This window comes from Lethenteron reissneri, chromosome 18 (genome assembly GCF_015708825.2).
Source record: "Lethenteron reissneri isolate LAM-NWPU_2019-01 chromosome 18, ASM1570882v1, whole genome shotgun sequence".
NCBI lineage: Eukaryota > Metazoa > Chordata > Hyperoartia > Petromyzontiformes > Petromyzontidae > Lethenteron > Lethenteron reissneri.
The window spans coordinates 2,017,658-2,033,614 of record NC_083796.1 but is presented as its reverse complement, the minus strand read 5'-3'; the positions used below and the strand labels follow the sequence as shown (position 1 = coordinate 2,033,614).

Here is a 15,957-nt window from a genome sequence, read left to right as displayed (position 1 = left end):
AATCCAGCCTGGTTAAACCCAGGATGGATCGTAGGCAGGCCAGCCTAAATGTTTCTAACCGGCGAAGATGTTTATTAGGGGGGTCCACGTTTTGCAAGCGTAGAGAAGGGAGGGAATGACCATGGCTGAGAATACCTGAAGCTTTGTGCGGAGCAACAGACCAGGTTGCTTCCACACAGCGTTACGCAACCGATGAAAAGATAATGCCGCTCGACTGATTCTAAGTGAGACCTTTGCTGTTAAACCAGAGCTGTTCTTGAGCACACTGCCCAGTATGGGAAACTCTCCACTCTCTCCACAACTGCCCTATCACCAATTGGGAGTTGTGGGGGTGGAGTGTCCGATGGAACAACATCCCCAGGCAGCTGCTTAGTTTCGGTGGGGCTGATGGTAAGGCCCCATCTCTTCGTGGCAAGCTCCAGGTTCAGCAGTAGCACCTCCAACTCCTCCTCTGAGTGAGCAGCAATTACCAGATAATCGGCATACATAACATGGTTGAGCAATAGGGAGCCATCCCTTGACCGCACCCGGGCATCGATCAGCCTCCCATTGTATCTATACCGGATGGAAATTTTTCCGGTACAGCTATTGAAGGCTTCACATACTACGTGGTCGAAATATGTTAAATAATGTGGGAGCCAGAGGACATCCCTGTCGCACCCCAAGGTGAACAGGGAATGGCTCCGACTCCCCGCCACGTAGGTTTTCCCGAGCCCGCTTACCATAATGAAGGTCTTTAATGATCGTGAGCAGAGGGTCAAGGAATCTGAAAGCACGAAGAGAAACCTAGAGCCCAGGCCTAGTGATGTTATCATAGGCCTTGACCAGGTCAATAAAGCAGAAATGTAGGTCTTGTTGGAATTCCCTACACCTCTGCTGTAGAAGGCGGACAGAAAATATGGCATTTGTGCAGGACCGCCTTTTTCTGAAACCGCATTGGGGCTCCGCAAGCCTCTCCTCAGCGTGCCTGGCAAGGCGACGTTGAATAATCTTTGCCAGGACCTTTCCCGGCACACTGAGGAGTGAGATGCCCCTGTAGTTGTTACAGTCTGTGTGGTCCTCCTTCTTAAAAAGGGGGACCACCAGGGCATCCTGCCAATCCTGCGGAACCTGTCCAGTGGTCCAGACTGTTGTTATGATGTCATGCAGGGCAGTCTGTGCACAAACGCCACCCTCCCTCAACATTTCGTTTGGGAGATCATCTCTGCCCGGTGCCTTTCCTGGTCTCAGACTCTGGATCGCCTTCAGTACTTCCTCGACAGATGGCACCTCAGCCAGCCACTCACAGGGGGTGACTTCTTCTTCCAATATTTGAGGCACTGCAAACTCATCAGGGTCATCCCCACTTTGTCCCACGATGTGTTCCAGTCTGAGGGATTTCTCCTCCCACAGGAACTCACAGAAATGCTCAACAAATCTGCAAACCTGTTCCTGGGGGTCAGAGATTGGATCACCGTTCTTACCATTTATGATGGTAATATGCGTGGCACTGTAAGTTACTTTTTTGATGGAATTAGAGAGCAATTTGTGATCGCGGGCCACTGAGGCAAATTCCATATCCTCAGCAACCCGGGACCACCACCCATCCTTGCAGCGCCTGACGGCTCTCCGAACCTCCGAGCGAAGGCTGCAGTAAGCCTCCTCATTCTATGATGTGGGATGCTGTAAACAATGATAGTGGTCCTGTCGCTTTTTCTCAGCCAGCCTGAACACCTCCTCTGTCAGCCAGGGTCTCTGGGGAGGTCTGGACCGCGTACCCACCGCAGCCATTGCAGCTGCACGAGCCACAGTCCTAAACCTCGCCCATTTCCCCTCGACATCAGGAGGAGTGGGGGACGATGCCAACACCAGCCGTAAGCGATGATGAAATTCTTGCTTGCAACTTTCATCCGCTAGCTGAGACGAGGCCGCTAAGGGTTTGAATGGGTCCTGGGTGTACACCCACCACCGAAGTGGAAGAACGGCAGGCGCATCTTACAGGTGACAAGTCAGTTTCATTTATTAGATATAATCCTGTGAGCCATGAGGTTCTTGACTCGCGTGCAACCGTAACAAACAAATTATTAAGAAAACACATCTTAAAGTGGCGTTTTGCAACAGAAACTTCCAGGAAAAAACAGTAAAATGTTCCAGAAAAAAAGCACCGTATATCAACGCTGTGTGCAAAAATCTCAGTGGAATGCAAGTCGATGGTCAGTGGGCAGATCAGCTCCACAGTAGGTTCTGGTGTCAAGGACATGGACTCGCATCCGCCGTTCCGTCACTATATAGTCCAGCAGATGTTCTTTCTTGGACCCAGCATGAATCCATAATGTTGTGTGGATGCGCCGGTGCCGGAACAGCGTGTTGGTAATTACAAGCCGAAGCCCATGGGCTGCACAAAAATCTAGCAGCCTCCTACCGTTGTTATTGAGCTGATCTGGCCCATGCCTTACAATCACTCCAGACCAGATGCCAGCATCATGACCAACTCGCGCATTAAAGTCACCCAACAAGATGACTCTATCTCGAGGAGCCACTTTAGCCAGCACCTGTGACAGGAGGTCATAGAAGGCATCTGACTCATTGGCCTTGCCTGTATCCCTCCACGGATGTTCGTCTTCGGTGGGGCATAAGTAACCACGACCACCAATCCCCTCCTTTGGTTGATAGGAAGGCGAGCCCAAAGTATGCTGGGGCTTATGGCTTCCCACACCTCACCACCACGCTCCCACGCCCCCTTCATTATTTTGTTCAGAAAAAGAGCCACTCCCTGTTGTTTGGCAGTCTCCTGCCCCGAGTAGAGGACTGTTCAGGAGCCAGAGCCGGTCCACGGGACCTCCTGAATACCACAGAGATCCAGGCTGTACCGGCGATACTCCCGACAGAGGAGTGGCAGCCTCTCCTCCGCAGTTAGCATTCGAACATTCCATTCGGCCACCCTCAGTGGCTTTTTGCTCTTTCTTGAGGAACCCCGAGGGTAAGGATTCAATCTCCTGACTCTGCCAAATGGGGTTTGGCCAGGATACGTCATGGACGCCTGTCCCTCCGGCACAAGCATAATTATATATGTTTTCCACTCACACACACTCTGACACTCACGTACTCTGACACACACACACACTCTGACACTCAGACGCACACACTCTGACACTCACACACACACTCTCTGACACACACACACATTTTGACACACACACACATTCTGACACTTACACACACACTCTGACACTCACACATACACTCTGCCACACTCACAACAACAACCGCCATTCGCCACTAAGTGGCGGTGACGTCACCACGAGGCTTGTGCCAAGCCATGTGCACCTTGAGGCCATGTGAAGTGTCGAACGCCCGCTGGCAGGAGGTCACGGGGCAGACCCAGGTGCCACGGGTCGACTGACTGAGATGACCGAGATGACTGGCTGATGCACCACCTGTGCCCCCTACCGTGCCAACTTGCTGTGCTTTAGCCACCCAGGGCTCCGCTCGTTGTTGTGAGCATCGCTCCTCCGCCCTCCATTGTTGTTGGAGGGCGACTGCCTTCAACTGCCCAGTAGCGTCCTTCACGAGCCTCCTCCACAGAGGCCGATCTTGACACCGCTGGTACCAGTCATCGGCAAGTCCACTCAGCTCCACGTCCTCCTGTACTACATCACTCCATCTCTTCTCGAGCCCGTGTCGCGCCCGTTTAGCCCCCTCGATCCGGCCGAACAAAAGCTGTTTAGGCATGCGGTGGCTGGGCATGCGGGCTACATGACCCAGCCAACGCAACCTTGCCTGTCGGAGGAGCTCACCGATGGGACTTTGCCCAGATCTTTCAAGGATTTGTGAGCTCCTCACGAAATCCAGCCTGGTTAAACCCAGGATGGATCGTAGGCAGGCCAGCCTAAATGTTTCTAACCGGCGAAGATGCTTCATTAGGGGGGGGGGGGTCCACGTTTCGCAAGCGTAGAGAAGGGAGGGAATGACTGTGGCCGAGAAGACCTGAATCTTCGTGCGGAGCGACAGACCCACTCACACACACTCTGACACACACACTCTGACACACACACACACTCACACACTGACACACACACACTCTGACACACACACTCTGACACACACACTCGCTAACAAAAGTTTCCAGAGTCCCCCCCCCCCACCACCGCCACCCCGCCCTTCCCCCCGGACCCTCCTCACGCCAGCCAATGAGCGGCACGGACGCGACCCACCTCCCCCCCCCCGGTGGGGGCGGCGAGCTGTGAACTCGAGCGTGAAGGCGACGCAGACCCTCGCGGACAAAGGCGAAGTGGGGACGCGGCGCGTCGATAGAGGACGAGGAGAGAGAGAGACGAGGAAGAGGAGCGGGAGGAGAGAGAGACGAAGAAGAAGAAGAAGAGAGAGACTCGGAGGAGGAGAGAGACTCGGAGTACAGACGAGGAAGAGGAGGAGAGGGTAGTAGAGAGAGACGAAGAGGAGGAGGTGGAAAAGAGAGCGAGGGGTCTGCGCTTCTCCTGCTGTTCAAAGAAGTAAGAGAGGCGGTTTAGAACACGACCCCGGTGCCATCATCCCTCGTCTCCCTCGCTCTGTCGGTGCGTCTGAGCGGCAGACACGCAGCGCACGCGCGCAGAGAGAGAGACACGGCGAGAGAGTGGGAGAGAGGAAGGGGAGAGAGGAGGAGAGAGAGAGCGACAGAAGGAAAGTTTGCGGAGCGTTGCTGGGAGTGTGGTAAGAGAAGGGAAGGAGGGAAGAAGGAGGTTTAGGGGGGGGGGGTCTTGGCGGAGAAGGAAGGAGGAGGAGGGAGGAGACGGCGGCCAGATTAAGATTTAATTCTCTGCGCGAGCCGCGCCGAGTGTGTGGTGGAGAGTGACTCCCAGACTCCACGAGGAGAAGCCTTGAGCAGGAGCAGCATCAGGAGGAGTTGTCGGAGGAGAATCCTCTCGACCGAGGCGAAAGCCGACGGACAACTTTTGTTGACGACGCAGATCGCCTTGCAGTTTTGAGGTCGCCGCTCCTTTGCCTGGAGCCTTGGCCAAAGGGGCTCGCGTGTCGGGGTGGTCAGGGTTCGACCTGGGACTTGGGGTTAGGGTCAGCTTTGGGTGCGGGGTGTTAGGGTAAGCGGCAGAGATTGGGGGCGGCCACAGACCAACGCGAAACATCTCCCACGTTTGTGGGGGGCGGGGGGACACTCTCCATGTGATCGCGACCAGCGGAAGTTCCCAAGTCGCTTGCCCCCGGAGCCGTCGTTGCCGGACGAGTACCATCGTTGGCATGCCGAGCGGCTGCTGAGATGCTCCGGGGCACCGCGGCGGCGAGAAGGCGGAGGAGGAGGAGGCAGGAGGAGGAGGAGGAACCACCGCGCCACCGGGCACAGACTCGACGCCAAATCCTCGCCGTGAGGGCTCGCAGCTCGTGGGGGCTGAGCGCGCCTCGCCCCGCGGCGATGTGAGAGAGAGGGGACGGCGCTCGACTCCTCCGCTCGACTCGGCCGCTTCTTTGCGGTCTCCTCCTCCTCCTGCCGCTGCTGCCGCTGCTGCCGCTGCTGCCACTCGTCGGCGCTTCTGCGCACGTCTCATCGAGATGGCCACGTCGCGGTTGCGGCCCGGGACAGGGTCAGGCTCCGGCTCCGGCTGCGGATCGGCTTTGGGATCGGAGTTGAAGTCGGAGGAGAGCGCGACGCTCTGGTCATCGTACCCCCGTCATCCCCAGCACCAACTCCATCATCCCCAGCACCAACTCCATCCTTCCCAGCACCAACTCCATCATCCCCGGCACCAACTCCATCATCCCCAGCACCACCACCCCTCTTGCTCTGCGCTGCTGCCACCCGCGTCACCGCTCTTGCACCACCACCACCACCATCATCACCACCACATCCTGCTGCCGTTGCTGCTGCTGCTGCTTCTGCAGCAGGCGCTGCCCGTTGGCGGGACACAGCAGGTGCTGCTGCGGCCAGCGCAGGCAGCGCGCGGTGGAGCCATGCAATGCTGGGAGGCTGAGATCCGTTGCCTGCAAGAGACCGAGTGCAAGCGGGCGTACAACCAGTACCTCCGGGCGTGCGAGGCGGCGCTGCGCCCTGCCGCCAGCGGGGACGTTGCGGACGAAGCGGATGGTGGAGGCGGTGGAGGTGGTGGCGGCGGTGGATTCTCCGCCGTCACGCACTGCCCCAGCCACTGCATCCACGCCATCATACAACTGAACGCGACTCGGGGAGGACCCGGCCTGGAGAGTTGCGACTGCGCGCACGACTTCGTGTGCCTCGCCGCCAAACGAGGAATCGAGCCGTGCCTGCCTCGCACCTACACGGGCGGCGGCGGTGGCGGCGAGGACGAATACGACGACGACGACGACGAATACGGAGGAGATGGAGGAGGTCGTGTAAGAGGTGCTGGTGGTGGCGCTGGTGGCGGTGCCCTGGGCTGCACGGAGGCGAGGCGGCGGTGCGAGGTGGAGCCGGCGTGCAGCGCGGCGATGGACGCCTACCTCATGAACTGCGGCAAGCTGCTGAACGGGGTGCGCTGCACGCGCGAGTGCATGCGCGTCATCCTGCACATGATGGCCATGCCCAGGGCGCTGGCGCTCAGCGAGTGCGTGTGCGACGGCCTCGAGAGGCCGTTCTGCGAGGTGGTCAAGGACAACATGGAGCGGCTGTGCTTCGACCGCGAGCGAGGGAGCGGCGACTTTGCCGACGAGGACGACGACGATGACGAGGACGACGATGAGGGTGACGATGAGGATGACGATGGTGACGATGACGAGGACGGTGGCTATGGGGACAACGCCGCCGCGTACGGCGTCGGAAGGCACGCGCGCCAGAAAGCGTCCGGGAGCGCGGATGGCACCCACTCGGTCCGAGTCTTCCCCAGGGGTCAGCCCCGCACCGCGGGACAGCGGCGACCCCTGGCTAGCGTCGTGCTCACGGCCGCCGCGTGTCTCGCTGCGAGCGCCGCGTGGCGCTTGTCGCGGTGAGCGGCGAGTCTCGGGCCCCGCGCGGGTGTCGCTTCGACGCTCGGCTCGGAGCTGTCGTGAGAAGCTGCTGCGCGCCGTGCCCGGGCGTCGTGTGTACATTGTGAGTATATTTGTATACATGGGCAACAACGACGACACGGAAAAAAAAAGTTACGGTTTAATATATATTGACAATCACTTATTGTGGTTATTTTTTTAGGAAGGGGGGTGGAGGGAGGAATTTGTGAAAAATAAGAAATAAATATATATTGTTCTCCCCCGGAGTTGGAATTTTAACAAATGCGATACATTTCCCACGAGGGGGTGGGGGCCGAGGGGCGGGGGGGGATGTCGCCACGGGCTGTTGTGTTGGGCACGGTCAGTTTCTGACAGGAGCGCAAACGAGGATGATGATGGTGATGATGATGATTATTTTCATTATAATTCGAAACGTATGGAATTGTACATCTAGAATAATGATCAGAAGAATCAATGGGATGATGTTACGATTGCACACATTGACAAAGATCCCTCGTGTAGCCTCAACAGGCTGTTGGGGCAAGTGCTGTGAGCGAGTAGCACCTATGAAGGCCGGCACGGGGTACACACGGGGGGGGGTGGGGGGTGGATGGTCAGCACCCACCACGCCGGCGTTGGCCGTGAGCGGGAATCAAACTCGGGCTCATAGCGCAGCGCGTTAACCACTGCGCCACCGCTCCCCACACTCTGCACCCCCCCCCCCCCACGTCGCTATGATTCCACTCACGCGTCACGCTTCTCTCATTAATCGTCACGAACCGATTCGATTACGGAGATATATTTCCTTATCTGCTCGTCTCATGCATAGGAGTGTCATCTGTTCTGCCCAGTCTAGTTGGTGGGGGTGGTCTATCTTGTAACGTGTGTTCTGTCTCGTTTGTATCATCCGTCTCGTAATCTCTGTCTCGTTTGTATTGACTGTCTCGTTAGCTCTGTCTCGTTTGCATTGTCTATCTCGTAAGCTCTGTCTCGTTTGTATCATCTGTCTCGTTAGTTCCATCTCGTTGGTCTTGTCTGTTATGTTTTCTCGTCCGTCACCGTCTCTCTTCGGAGCCCGTCTCTTTCGTGACCTTCGCCTGCTTGAGTCGAAATAATTGGAATATCATTTTGGGGATTAACATCGCATCACGACTCCTGGCAGCGCACGACCTCGATGCACGCGCACCGCGGTCGTGGGGGACATCGGCATCGTACGGACGACTCTGATCGCCACTGGCACCTTCGCAGCTATCGAACGCGACGCGGGCGAGCAGACACAGCGGCGCGCCAGCTGTTCCAGCTGTTCCAGCTGTCCCAGCTGTTCCAGCTGTCCCAGCTGTTCGCGTTCCCTCCCCGAGCGGAATCGCAAACTCCCATCGACGCGCATCGCTCGCGCGTCCAACTCTGCACGTGCGTGTATGTTGAACTTCCTTCGCACCGCACGTAGCCAACTCGCGCTAATTTGGTAGGTGCGGAAGTGGTTGGTTGGGGGGGGGGGATAACAAATGCGAGGGGAAGCCGTTGATCAATTCCACTGCTGGATGAATGCCTCTCGACCCCATCCCTCCTTTGTAAAGGAGCGGGGGGGGGGGGGGTCGTGGTTGTGCCGGCGTCAGCGGCGAGGCGTTGGAGAGTTCTGGCTCCGACCGTCGCGCGCCACTGACGTGGGCCGTGCCGCGGCCAGGGGACATCACACTCGGCGCGTGTCTCACGGCGGCCGGGAGACTTCGTCGAGAACTGTTGGCGCAAACCACTCCCGTTGTTGCCCGTTCTTCTATTTGGGGGCTGATTGAGGAGGATGATGACGATCACAGCAGCTCGCAAAAAATCGCGCTCGCTCCCGATGCGCGTGCATCGAATATATCTCGCGCGGTGATCGATTATTATTATCGATTCGCAGGTTGATAACCACATGGTCACGCGATGGCGTTCGCGTGATTCTCACTGCCCCCCTCGCACCCCCCCCCACACACCTACGTCGCAATGAGGGACAAAACAATCGATGATTGAATCGAACCGTGAGCTTGAATCGTGACCATTAATCGAATCGCGAGAATGTGGGGGGGGGGGGGGGCGAGAGAGTGAATTGATAAGCGCCGAATGAACACGGGGAAGTTATGTTGATTATTCGTCATCAGCATCATCATTATCATCAGCAGCCTTGGTCATTCCACTGCTGGATGAAGGCCTCTCCAAGCCACTGCCGCCGCCGCGTCTCGCGATCGTGCGACGCGATAATCCCCGCAGCGCATTTCGTACGAACGGATTCCATTGCTCCATCTCCCCGGGAGTGGTGCCCTGGGTCACGCGTTCCATTTCGCTCGGCTGCCACTGCGTTGGCGCTGTTGACCAGGGCTGGTGATGATTACCCCTCCCTGCTTGTGTGTGTGTGGTACTGGAGGGCGTGGGGGAGAGGGGGGTGGGGTCACTATTATACTCGGCATTAACGGGTCCAGGGTGCGATAATCAAATGCAACTGTGGTTTGTGTTTAGTCAAATCCACCTGGCGAACTTCCACACGCGGCGCTTTGATCAGCCAGTGGCAATTTGTTTCAACCCATACCCAGACACGTGGTGGAGAAAAATAAACCACACAAATACAACGTAGCCATTTGTGCATTTTGCAACAACAACAACAACAACAACAAAAACCATCGGCAGTTCCCGAAGAACCTCACCGTGGTTCACCAAGACAATTTACATTTTGAGCAAGTCGTGACCTGCTCACGGCAGCAGCGGGAGATGGAGCCGGGTACAAACTGTGCGCCGGATTGAGTCGTCCTCGTCGAGACGCATCAGCACGGCGTGCTTAAGAGGCGCCGACTCTGACCCGGTTTCACCCTTTCCGCGGCTCATCGGCAGAGTCGGAGCCTCTTTTAATTCACGCGGTATAAGCCCGGAAGGCTGACAGACCGAGCAACATTATATAATCATATTTTATTCATAATGAAGTGTTTTGGGTTAGATCGCGATCTAACCCAAAAAACTTTATTAGGAATAATATTGGTCGCGAAAGCCTACGTGTTAGGCATATTTTATGTCTACGTGGAGATACGGACCGGAGGGTAGATTAAATTATTTATTTACCTACCTACAATGCTCCACTAAGAGCGCCCGGTGGGGATTTGAACTCGCTCGGTTCTACTGCTGGATGGGACGTGATGATGTTGCATCCATTTCGGGGTTTTCAAAGATCCAGAAACTCACGGCATCCACTGCCCATCTCTTCTTCTTCCTCCTCCTCTTCGCCTCTGCAAAGCCACGAACTCTCTTGCCTCTCCCCTGCATCTCCCTGCCTCTCCCTGTCTCTCCCTTGTCTCTCCCCTGCATCACCCTGTCTCTCCCTGCCTCTCCCTGCCTCTTCCTGCCTCTCCCTGTCTCTCCCTGTCTCTCTATGCATCTCCCTTTCTCTCCCTGCCTCTCCCCTGCATCTCCCTGCATCGCCCTGCCTCTCCCTGTCTCTCCCTGTTTCTCTCTCACTGCCTCTCCCTGTCTCTCCCTGTCTCTCTCTCTTGCCTCTCCCTGCCTCTCTCTGCCTCTCCCTGTCTCTCCCTGTCTCTCGCTGCCTTGATTCCCATCTCCCACTTCTCGCCTTTCACAGCCCCGCGTTCCGTCTCCCCGTCCAATCCAAAGGGCTGCCCCTCTCCTGCGCCACGGCGGCCAACTCGAGCGCACCGTCGGTCGAACTGCGCCAAGGCCCCGTTCCTTTGGCCAGAGGGGCCATGCCAACAAGGAGAACGCCACTGCCCTCCCTCCTGCCAAATCATCTCACTCCAACTTGCTCCGCTCCTCGCTCCCATCTACAGATCTCCCTTCCCACATCTCCCCTCTCTTGCCTCTCTCCCCTCCTACCACACCGCCTCCACTCCCCCTTCACATCTCATCTCATTGTCATCATCCTTTCTCCTCTGCTCGTTGTAGTCGCCACTTTGCTTCGTTCATCATTTCGCTTTTTTGACTCTCCCTCCCTATCTCCGTGTCTCTCCCTCCCTTTCTCTATTTTACGATCAGAGGAAACAAGAATATGCTCGGTGTTATCGGCACTTGACTTCGTTCATCATTTCGTTTTTCTCTCTCTCTCTCCCCATCATCCTCTCATTCCCTTCCTTACCTCGCCTCTCTTTTCTCTCTCCCTCACCTCTCTCGTGCCCTCCAATCCACTCCCTGCTGCATCTCCACTCTACCCTTCTCTCCTCTCATCCTCCTCTCCAAGCCACCTTTGTCTTCTTCCCATATTCTCCTCCCCCCCCCACCGCACTCCCCACCACCACGACCGCAAACCGCTCCAACACAGCTGCAGCCTTGCCTCATTCTCGTTGTCAGTGGAAGATTGGCAGCAACCACCACCACCACCCTCTTCTCCACAACTTTCCCCAAGAGCCGGAGCACGCTGGCCGGGGTGTGGGGGTGGGGGTGAGTGAGTGGGGGCGGGAGGGTGAGTGAGGGGGGTGTGGGGGGTGAGTGAGTGGGGACGGGGGGGTGAGAGAGGGGGGTGTGGGGGGTGAGTGAGTGGGGGCGGGGGGTGAGTGAGGGGGGGGGGCGGGGGTCGCTCTCTGGGTGTGTGATGGCGCATACGGGGGAATTTGACGATTTATCGATTAAAAAAAAAACTCGATTACACCACTCACGATCCCCCGTCGCATCGGATGCCGCGCGCGAGACTCCGTGTCGATTCGTGGACATTGCATCCACGTTGGTGATCGCCCCCCGCCCCCCTCGCCGGCGCGTAGTCGGGTTGATGGTCGGAATGATGGAGCGAGAGGGAATAGGCGAGGCTAAGACAAATGGTACAAACAGTTCAGTCGAGACAGGGGAATATCACGCAGGCGGCTACGGGCGAGACAGCATCAACGTCAGTGCAAACAACAAAACGATCGATTGTTTGACTCGAATAGTCACGTGGCCTCGTTTATGTCCGTGATGGTGACGCTCGTCGTGATGGTGACGCTCGTCGTGATGGTTGGTTGTTGTGATGATCCCGATATTCGTGGTGACCATGATGATGATGACGATCAGGGTGAAGGTCGTCATCGTCGTTACGACAATGATGCTCAACAATTACGTTGAGAATCATGATGACCATCAATCACGGTGATGATGACCATCAATCACGGTGATGATGACAATGACCGCGAGAGTTGTGATGACACCGGAGTGGTATTCAGTGTTGATGATGATGTTGGATCATAATCACGATGGTTCAGTGCATGCTAATAATGATCATCGTGGTGATGATGATGATGATCACGATGATGATGATGGGAGGTTCGCGTGCGACGTGGCACCATGCGGTGAGCGCCACAATACAAAATGTTTCAACAACAACAACAACAAAAGACAAGAATACGAAGAACAAAAAAACAATGTTTTTCTGTGCTGCGTGAAACCTTCAGCGTCCATCCCTGACCCGCGCCCATCCGCGCGGTCATCGCTGTCCCTCTGTCACGGCGATCTGCCTGCCACACGACCTCACAATGACTGCCACAGCACGAGAGAGATGAGTCGGGGAGGGGGGCATCCATCCATCGCCCCCCTTTCCCCCTCGTTCTCTCTTGGATCGCCACGTGTGGTGAAGGGAACCCAGAGGGGGGTGGGGGCAGAGGGGGGGGATGCTGGGCCACTGTGGAATTGTGACTCGTTTCGCTTTATAGAGATGTAATTTATTTCAATTAAAGTGCCTCTGAGCAATTTGCAGGGCAGTTTTTTTGTTTGTTGTTTTTTGTCGCGTCGCGTTCGTCAAAGTTTCCCACGGTCCGTGACGTTGCTCGCACCTGCTTGCCCATTCGCGTTCCTCCAACACCACAATGGCCGAGTTCCAGCAGGTTCACAATCTGCGGGTCAAAAGGTCAAAGATATTCGAGAAAGATCGCGCTTGGAGTGTGGGAGCGAGCTGGAGGTGCAGACTGCGGCAAAGCTGCCGTGCAGGAGACGTTTCCAATGTGTGCAAGGGTAGGGCAGTCAGCGACGTTGCGGCGACAAAACACACTGATGCGCAACATGACGTACATGCTCTTACGTCATGTATGTTGAAGTTATTTTGCACCGTACGTAGTCAATCGTGCTAATCGGAGGTGCGTGGGGAAGGACAACAAACTAAACACATAGAACAGTTCTAAAGAAATGAGTTTGTCAACCTCGATGATTTTAAAGTGCATCGCTCCAGTGGCTTCCTAATGTGAAGACGACTTGAAACACTTCTCTTGAGACGGCACTTTTTTGAAGACACGTTCACTTGACGTCAGGCCGCACTGCAACAGCCCCGAGTCTCCTGCGCATCTCCTCCACCGTCCTCTTCCGTCACCTGACCACGCTCCCTTCTCGATCATTCACGTAGCCACCAGTCCCTTCGCACTCACAGCTGACTCCCCTGTCATTACCTCCGGTGGCCACTAGTGCATTCATACCGCTTGTAGGCTCTACCGTCATTACACTAATACGGGTGAGGAAGAGCGTTCCAGACGGCCGCAGAAGGAGCATCCGAAAGCGCCGCGCGATGCGGTGGCACAAAAAGAAAAACCACCGGTACACAACTTGAAACACGTGCCTCACTAAAACACGGGGCGTGAACTCGAGGCGTGGACACGGCGTACTATCCGTGCATCGTTACCTCGATCACCTTGGGGGGAGGAGGGGAGGGGGGTTCACTGATGGTGCTGGGGGAGGCGCATGGGCTGGCGGAGGGAGGGGGGGTCACATTGTATTGCGTAACTCACGTTATACGTTGTCCCCACCTGATGACGGACGCTTGTGTTGCGCCCGAAACGTCGTGATTTAATTGAGTTATTTTTATTCTAAATTTTATTATTATTATTTTTATTTTCACCTACGTCACTTTACCGAAAGAACCAAAGAGTATGGATCCTTGCAGTCACGAAAACTTCAAATCTAGAAGTAACTAACGTTAACCCAACGCACTCCGCATGACCCAGGCGAACGCTGCTTCGCCCGTCGTGGGAGCTCGCTGGTGGGGATGTGTCCAGATCTTTTCGCGGTGGCTAGGAGATGTTAACTCCCTCGCCTGGTATGCAGGAGGTCGTGGGTTCGATCCCGACCCTGTCGCCTGCTGCTGTATATTTGGAGTTCGAATGTCCTCCCGTGGTTGCGTTGCGTTTTTTAAGGCCAGGCCGCTTCTGAAAAAGACCTGTATAGCTCAGTGGGCCTTACCTCGTAAAATTAAAAAAATTGTTTGAACTCATTTAGTTTTTTCCCCCCAAGAATAGGTGGGCTCCTCGAACAATCCGACCTGACGAAACCCCCGCGATGGCTCTATCGTAGGCCAGGCAGCCTTAGGGGTGTTTAAATTTAGAGCGGGTGCTTGCGTAAAGGGACCGAGAAGACCTTGGGAGCCGAAGCGTGGCGTGACAGGCCCAGCAGGATTCACACATCATCGCTCGGCTGATGACAAGATAACGCCGCTTGGGATGATTCAGTGTACACCCCTGTTGCCAAGTCAGGGCTGGTCATGAGCACTCGTCGCAACGTTCCGGGAACTCCTCCACTCATTCCACAGCCACCCCAGCTGCATTGCTTCTCCAACTCATTCGCAGGTGTGAGCAGCTCTGGCCAGCAGATCAGCTTCCCGTCGTATCCTGCTCCGGGCAGAGCCGTGGAAAACGTCTCGAATTACGTGGTCAAAGAAAGTGTCACTTGTGCAGGGCCCCAGAGGACGTTCCCTGTCGCGCCCCCCGAGGTGAACGGGGAACGGCTCCGACTCCCGGCCACGTAGATTTACCCCGTGCCTGTCCACCATCGCGAAGGTCCTTTATGATTGTGAGCAGAGGGTCAGGGATCCCGAAAGCACGAAGAACAACCCAGAGCCCTGACCGCTCGATGCTATCATACATGGGCATTGACCATATCGGTTGCACAAAAACACATTTACTGACACACACAGGCAAAGGTTCCCCGTGCTGTATAGCGTTAGCAGACTGTTGGGGAAAGTTCTGTCAGCCAAAACCTATTGAGGCCAGAACGGCGAACAAAGGGGTGGCGTGGTCAGCCCCACGCACGACCGCCCTTGTATCCCCAGTGCTGACGTTTACACATGGCACCATGTATTCATTTAAGGCTGAGTCGACCTAGGGGGAGGCACAGGTCCGGTGCAAACATTCGCCACTGTTCGAACTCGGGGACTCCACTGAACCACAGCTCCCGACAAACATCCACCGATAGACAAAGAACAAAGAACCCCCGTATAGCCTTAACAGACTGTAGGGGCAAGTGCTGTTAGCGAGCACCTATGAAGGCCGGCACGGCACACGAGGAGGTGGGTGGCCAGCACCACGCCCGGCCGCCTTTGTATCCAAAGTGTCGATGTTTACACACCGCACGCACCGCGTACTCATTTGAGGCCGAGTCGACCTAGGAGAGGCCCAGGACCGGTTCAGATAATCGTCACCGGTGTTGGCCGTGGGTGGGAATCAACCTCGGGTCGCCAAGTTTCAAGCACGGCGCGTTAACTGCTACACTACCGCTCCCCACCCACACGCACACACACACACATAGGCTACACACACCCACACGCACACACACGCACACACACACACACATAGGCTACACACACCCACACGCACACACACACACGCACACACACATAGGCTACACACACCCACACGCACACACACACACGCACACACACATAGGCTACACACGCTCACACGCACACACACACATAGGCTACACACACATAGGCTACACACACCCACACACATACGCACACGCACACACACACACATAGGCTACACACACCCACACGCACACACACACACACACATAGGCTACACACACCCACACACACACGCACACACACATAGGCTACACACACCCACACGCACTCTTCCCACGCGCTCCACAGACTCAGTCACGCGTTGAAGACGCCGCGTGACGTACCGAGGGCTCCGACTCAAGCTAAGATAGCGATCGCGTGCACGTCGGTGGGTCTGCCCCTAGGTAGACTCGGCCTCCTCACAGCGAGTGCGTCACTTGCCCACGGGCGCGCAGACATTCGCATTGGGGAGACAAAGGCGGCCG

General features: G+C 56.2%; 1 protein-coding gene across 1 annotated transcript; it reads left to right on the top strand.

Annotated features, from left to right (window-relative positions):
* The first annotated feature begins 5,262 nt into the window (after positions 1-5,262).
* On the top strand, positions 5,263-7,210 carry LOC133343687 (growth arrest-specific protein 1-like). Its single transcript, XM_061553422.1, has one exon. The coding sequence runs from the start codon at positions 5,542-5,544 to the stop codon at positions 6,928-6,930; it is 1,389 nt and encodes a 462-aa protein (XP_061409406.1). The 5' UTR covers positions 5,263-5,541; the 3' UTR covers positions 6,931-7,210.
* Positions 7,211-15,957: the final 8,747 nt, after the last annotated feature.